This window comes from Pelecanus crispus, chromosome 14 (assembly GCF_030463565.1).
Source record: "Pelecanus crispus isolate bPelCri1 chromosome 14, bPelCri1.pri, whole genome shotgun sequence".
Lineage (NCBI taxonomy): Eukaryota > Metazoa > Chordata > Aves > Pelecaniformes > Pelecanidae > Pelecanus > Pelecanus crispus.
This window is the reverse complement of record NC_134656.1, coordinates 13,034,001-13,040,773: the sequence shown is the minus strand read 5'-3', so window position 1 is coordinate 13,040,773 and position 6,773 is coordinate 13,034,001. Positions and strand designations below refer to the sequence as shown.

Here is a 6,773-nt window from a genome sequence, read left to right as displayed (position 1 = left end):
GAGTCTGGTGCAAGCCCACAGCACTGTGGTTTTGGTGGAGAAGGAGGACGCGTCCCTTGGGAAACTGGGGAAGAACTGATGGACTTTGGCTGCAAAGGAGGGTGGAAATAGAGAACAAGATCCCCATGCCACACAGCACCTGCCCCCTCTGTGCATCCTGCTGCCCCAGGCAGGGTTACTGGGCAGCATCCCTGAGCTTCTTAGGCTGAATGTAATAAGAAATGGGGAAACCCTGCCATGACCATGAACCCATCTGAGAAACTGGGAATTGGTCCTTTCCCAGATTGGTGGGGCTTTTGGAGAGGTGATGCTGCTCCTTTGCCATGTCACGCATGCAGCTCTGCTCTGCAGGGGCTGCGAGAGAGACCATCTCCAGCACTGGAAAGCCCAAATCCCCAGCATGACCCCCTCATGCCCTGGCCCTCCGGGGAAGGAGTAGGTACATCAGGCCATGCACCACAAGTCACCACTGCACCAGGCTGCACAGCTCGGCCATGCACGAGCTCAGCCATCCCACAATATCCACCCCGTGACCCAGCAGCTGCCTTCCTGGGCATGGGCAGAGGCGTCCTCTTGATGGCAGCTCTAATTTACCTTCCCCACATCCCTCCAGAATAAACACAAACCTTCCTGCCCCGCCTGGCCTCCTCCTCCCCAAAGCGCTGGCGGTTTGGCAGGGCTTCAGCGAGCGAGGAGCTCAGACGCCGGAGACGCTGCTCCGCAGTACTAGACATACCGCCTGCCATCCAAGCACATACCCCGCGAGCCGAGCCCAAAAGAAAAGCAGGAAAAAGAGAAAACAAATCACACAGATGAGTCGGGGCCATCTCCTGACAGGCTGGAGCTGCTCCAGCTATGCAAGAGTCGGCGCAGGACAGCTGCTCGGCAGCTCTGACTTTACTTTCTCACAGCGATAATCCTTCTGCGTGATTGAAAAATGAAACCCAAATGCCCTCTAATGGCCTCGTACAAGCGTGCAGAGGGAACGCACGTCCCATGGTGGGGCGAGAAGGGCAACTGGAAAGGAGCAGTGGTTTAGGTGACGTGTCCAGGCGAGATATGGACAGTTTAGATGTGTATTTGTGGAAATGAAAATAAAGATGTGTTCATCTAGGTATGGAGCTTGTCTGGGCCTGTCTGTGTGGGATAAGCCCAGCTCCGGTGAGCCCTCGGGAGCTCTGCTGCTCATGGTCAGCTCAGCTGCTGCAGGAAAGGCCTGACCAAGGACGGGGCAGCTTGGTGGCACTTCAATTCAGGCTGCTTAGAATACGAAAACAAAAAAGAAAAGAAATGTGAATCAAAGCACTGAAAACATTATTACAGTATATTATATCCTGGATTAAATTCTGCCCCTTTGCTTTCACCCAGCCATGAGCTCCATCTGCTCTGCTGATGGGATCAACCCTGGCCATAGCAGGGCCTGGGTCTGCACTCGCTGCCGGGATGTGCGGGAGAGCACGGCATGGTGCTGGCTGTGTTACTGCTGGGTCTGCAGCCCCAGGCACAGACCAGGCCATGCCTCTTCTCAGCTTCCCAAAAACCAAAGCCCAGATTCTCCCCCTGTAACTTCATCCCTCCTCCCACCAGCCCCACACCTCCTCCACTCACCCCGGACCAGGATTTCCCCGGCATCATGCCACCGTCATCACCAGCTGACTGTCCTCCTGACCCAGGCCAACACGATACCAGGGCAGATTTAGGGGTGCAGGGGCAAAAGGCTGAATGGCAGAGGGAGCTCCCCTCTCCTGCCCAGGGGAAAGCCTCCCTGCAAGCAGCAGGAAAGGCAGCAGGGCCAAGGCAGCCACTCACCTGCTCCCCCAGCCCCTGCAAGTGCTGAAAATAAAATTAAAGTCAAGGATGCTTTTCAGTCACCTCTTGGGGGAAAAAAAAGAAAAAAAATCTCACTGCTCATGCACTAAAACATTGCTTACAAAGAGAATTATTCACTGCAATCATCTGGTGCTCTGCCTGCATACAAATCATTAATTCAGTTTGGTATGGGGGACGTGGTGAACCTCTGGCAGGCAGCAAATCGCAGAATGAATGTGGCCTGGTCTGCAGCTTTTGTTGGCTTTTTCACCTCTGCGATGGCCGTGCCAAAAAAGCGGTGACACGAGGCTCATGCAGACTTTGAAACCACAGTGTTCCTCGATTGACATGGATAAGACATGTCCTGTGCACTGAAAATCCTGGTTTTTAAGCCAGTTCTTGTTTCAACATGTTGGGACTCAGCCACCAAGACCAAGTATGCTGCTGGCAGGGAGTGCTGCCAGGGCTCTCGCCCCCTCCCAAATCCTGCCCAGCCGCCTACAGGTGACGGTAAAAATCAAAAGGTCACTTTTTAAGGAGCAACCTGCAATTCTCATCTTCAACAGAAATGACTCAATGCACCTCTGCTATAATTTTCTTTTTTTTTTTCCCTGCAAAATGTCATTTCTCCCTGATTCACTAAGCAGAAAACATCTAAATAATGAATTAATGAATCCAAATAAATCAGAATTATTTTACCCTAAGAATACAGGGAAATCAACTCTTGCAATTTGATTGCCAGTCTCACAATGTTTGCTGTTCCCTCTAAAGCCCTGCTACCCTGGAAACATGTGGTTATTTGAGGATCGCATTTATTGCAGGCTCTGAGGCAGCAGGTCCTGCGCTTTGCCTGCTCTCATGGGGCAGATGATCTCTGCCATCCACAGATGATTATGGTCACCTGTAAAGATAAAAAAAAAAAAACCCAACAACAAACAGAAGACAACTCACCCCATCCTCAAGGCATACTGCCACATCGGCACACATAAATGGCATGTAATTTGACAACCATATTCCTGAACCAGCAGTGAGCAACAGATCAGAACTCATTTCAGCACAAGCATGCACAGCAGCTGAAGGAGGAAACTGTGCGCTGCTGCACGAGTAAACAATGTGCATCAGAATTTTTTTTTCAAGCCATTCGCATGACTGATGATTTTTAAAAGCATGGCATTGGCTGAAAAAGGGCTGGATGAGCCCCTCATTAAAGCTACACGTTGTCACATATCTCCCTGAGCACAAGAGTCCAGTGCTCAATAAAAAAAAAGAAGATCAAGGCCCTTTTTTGCTGTTGGTGAAAAGCTTTGAATTGGTTGCCTGAAAGCCCATCACTCGGGTTACGTGTTTGCTACCTGCAGAAGCCATCCCAGCCCTGTGCTGTCACACCACCCTGGATGCACTGGCAGCAGCATTGCTGCCACATGCCAGAGCCAGGAACTGGCGGGAGAATCCCAATACAGGATACTCAGGCAGAGCTGGGCGGTAGCACCTTTACTGCAAGTGAAATCATGGGTCAAGAGAACACCTTAAACACACATTAGGCAGGCACGAGAAAGGATCCGTGCTGCTGCATGCATGCTTCCAACAGGTCTAGGGAGCAGGAGCTGCGGAGGTCATAGGGCTGCGGCTGGGCATGGACAACGCTCCCTGTGCCCTGCCCTGCTCCTCCTTTCCCATGGCAGGAGGCACCCAGCCCCAAGCCTTCATTCTGGGGACAGAGAAAGCTTTGCCTATGGTGCTGAGAGCAGCTTGTGACCCTTCCCATGATTACAGCAGTCCTCCCAGCCAGCTGCTGTCTCTGCCTCAGTTTCCCCAGTGGTTGATGCTCTGGGACAAAGGCAACCGCTCCCAGTTTGCTCCTCTCATCTCACTGCACTTCTGCACCTCCATAAAGTTGCTCTGCAAGTGCCACCCCAACCCCAGGCTGCAGGATCAGCTGAAATGCATGGAGGTGAAGGGGGCAGGAGCAGGGCAGGATGGAGGACTGCTTTCCTGAGGAGTGAACACCGATGGACCCTCTCCTCTGCTACTCCAGAAGCACAGTACCACCAGAGCCCCTGCAAACCTCAGAAAAGCCATATCCTCACCCCATGGAAACAGCTTTTAAGTTTCATCTCTCAGGGCATGCCTGTAGTGGCTAGATTTTATCACATAAGCAGGAAATAACATACAGCCTTTCCCATCATTTATCTACTCCAGCCAGCACTTTTTGGAGTCAACACACTGATACACACAATAAGCAGCTACCACCACCCCATGCCTTGGGCTTCCCTACGCTGGCCCCGACCTGCCATGCCCGAGTATGGTCCAGCAGAGATGTTCAGCTGCTCCCAAGGAGGGAAGGGCAGTCAGGATGGCTCAGCAGGACTCACACCCTCTCCCTCCCTGCTAGTGGATGAGGTATCAGCCTCTTCCCACCCCTTGCCCTAGAGTAAGTTCCAGGAAGGCAGGTGGCCCTCCCTGGGCCCAGCCTGTCACCTGTAGTTATTTTGCCAAGGTCATTTCCCTATGGCTTGCCAGGGTACACCTCCCTTCTGATTGTCTGTTTACTCCTGCACTTGGAGATAAAGTTATTTCTGGCCTCATTTATGCAGCAGCAGCTGCTCAGCAGTGTAAACAGGGGCTGGCTTTCCTTGGGGTCACTGGTTTTAGCTCTTGCCCCAACCTCGCAGTATCTGGGTGTCTTCTACATGACATCCCCTGCGACAGGGAAGGAAGGAGAGGAAGGTCACAGCCTGTCTCACATTTCCTCCCCGCATGGGTCAAAACCACTCAAAGGCGCGGGAGGAAGAGGATTTTTGTATTTGGGGAGGAATATAGAAATCGGCAGCAAGAGCAGGTTGTTGCTGTGTGCTGTAGGGAAGGTGCAGCTGTTTGACAGGGAGCGGGGCTTACTGGTGCCTACATGGGGGGCAAGCAGCCTGGCACACCTGTGCCTGCTGGCACTGCCCGCGGCACCGGCTGCCGGCTGGAGCAGGGCTGGGAGCACCAGCCCCAGGGAAAGCTGCCGGTCTCTGCCTTAATCCCTCTCCCGGTGTTTCTGGATGGAGGCACAGTCTGAGCAGTGGGGCCAGGAGAAAGGGTGTCGGGAGTGGCAGTGAGGGGCGGCTCACGGGGTGCAGGCTTCCAGCTCCCGGTCTGGAGGGATGGGGGGGGGGGGGTCCTAACCCCGAGTGGGACAGAACAGATCGGGAGCAGGCTGAAGGCTTTGGCCCCTGTCGTCAGACAGCTCCCACCCGCTCCGAGGCAGAGCCCCCCCTCCCGCCTCCCTGCTCCCTTCCTCCCGCTCCCTCCAGGCACGCACCGTGTCCGAAATAGCCGGGGGCCTGCACGTCCCTGGCGGCCGGCTCAAAATATCTCAAGTGGGCTGGCGGCAGGCGCAGAGGGAGCAGCGGAAGCCACCGGACACCCGCGCTCTCCGGGGGGCGGCCCTTGCCTCATCCTCCCCGCGCTCCGGGGAGAGCCCTGCGCCTCAAAGCCCCGGCCGGGCCCGGCAGGAGCAGGGGGGCGAAGGCAGCCGCGCACTGCGCCGGGGACCCCCGCGCTGCCGGCGCTGGCTCTGGGCGCGCCGCCGCCGGGGCCGCCCCTCCCCTGCCGCGGGCACCGGGCACCGGGCTCCGCGCCTCCGAGCACCGCCGCCGGCACCGCCCCGGGAGCAGCCGCCCCGCCGCGGGCAGAGCTGCCGCAGCGCCCGATGGCCGCGCAAGCTCTCGCCCCGTGGCCCGGCAATGGCAGCGGAGCCTTGTGCCCCGTGGATGCCGCCTTCGCCCAGCGCTTCTTGCCCGCCGTCTACCTGGCGGTGATCCCCCTGGGGCTGGTGGGGAACGGGCTGGGGCTGTGGCACCTCTGCACCGGGCCCCGGTGGGGCGCCCGCCATCCCCTGGGCCTGCTGGTGGGCAACCTGGGCCTGGCCGACCTGCTGTACGTCAGCACGCTGCCCTTCCTCGTCAGCTACTACCTGCGGGGCAGAGTATGGCTCTTTGGGCAGGGCTGGTGCTGGATCACCCGGGGCCTCTTCCACCTCAACCTGTACGCCAGCATCAGCTTCCTCACCTGCATCAGTGTCCACCGTTACCTGGGCATCGTGCACCCACTGAAGGCGCGGGGCAGGTGCCAGGGGGCAACGTCTTCTGTATGGCTCAGCATGATGGTCTGGGTGTGGGTCATCATGCAGGTAGCTCCCGATTTTGCCTTCAGCAAGATGGATGACACAGGGATGCGGTGCCATGACACAACAGGGCACGAGAACCTGGGTGTTTACTTGCCATACACCGTGGCCGTCACTGTGACTGGGTTCGTCATCCCATTCCTCATCATCATCGGATGCTACTGCCATGTGGTGGTGGTGCTCTGCAGGAATGATACCATGGACCTCAGGCTCAGGAGAAGAAGCATTAGACTGGTGATTCTAGTGATGGTCCTCTTCTCCATCTGCTTCCTCCCCTACCATATCTTCAGAAACCTCAACTTGTTGTCTCGAGGCTGGCAGCTGCAAGGGTCCTGCACACAGGCTTCAAAGAACATCTACATTTCCTACCAGGTGACCCGGGGCCTGGCCAGCTTCAACAGTGCCATCAACCCCCTGCTCTACGTGATGACCAGCGAAGACTGCATGTCACGTATAAGGACCATCCGCCAAAAAGCCAGTGAGTCCCTTGGGTCCACCTTCAGGGGGAAGACCTCTTGCCAGGTGGATGAGAAGAAGATGAGCATCATTCTTTGTGAGGAAGAGGCTTCTGATGAGCTCTGAGGTACCCAACACCCCCTCCAAAGGATGCACCACTTCAGTTTGCACTTGGCCCCTTCTTGGGAGCAGCCCCCCCATGTAGATGCAGAGAGATGGTGACTGCAGCATCACTGGCTCCAGTCTCACACAAGGGATAGACAGGACTACTGGCAGCATAGAAGAAATTGGGACCAGGTTTTAGAGCAAAGCTACTCATTTTGCCTACAGTACGCCTGGA

General features: G+C 56.0%; 1 protein-coding gene across 1 annotated transcript; it reads left to right on the top strand.

Moving 5' to 3' along the window:
• The first annotated feature begins 5,503 nt into the window (after nucleotides 1-5,503).
• On the top strand, nucleotides 5,504-6,559 carry LOC104024212 (P2Y purinoceptor 1). Its single transcript, XM_009477868.2, has one exon. It carries the CDS (start codon nucleotides 5,504-5,506, stop codon nucleotides 6,557-6,559), a length of 1,056 nt encoding a protein of 351 aa, XP_009476143.2.
• The last annotated feature ends 214 nt before the right edge of the window (nucleotides 6,560-6,773 follow it).

Coding starts and splice junctions, on each gene's coding strand:
- LOC104024212 (XM_009477868.2), top strand. CDS start 5,504: ATGGCCGCGCAAGCTCTCGCCCCGTGGCCCGGCAATGGCAGCGGAGCC.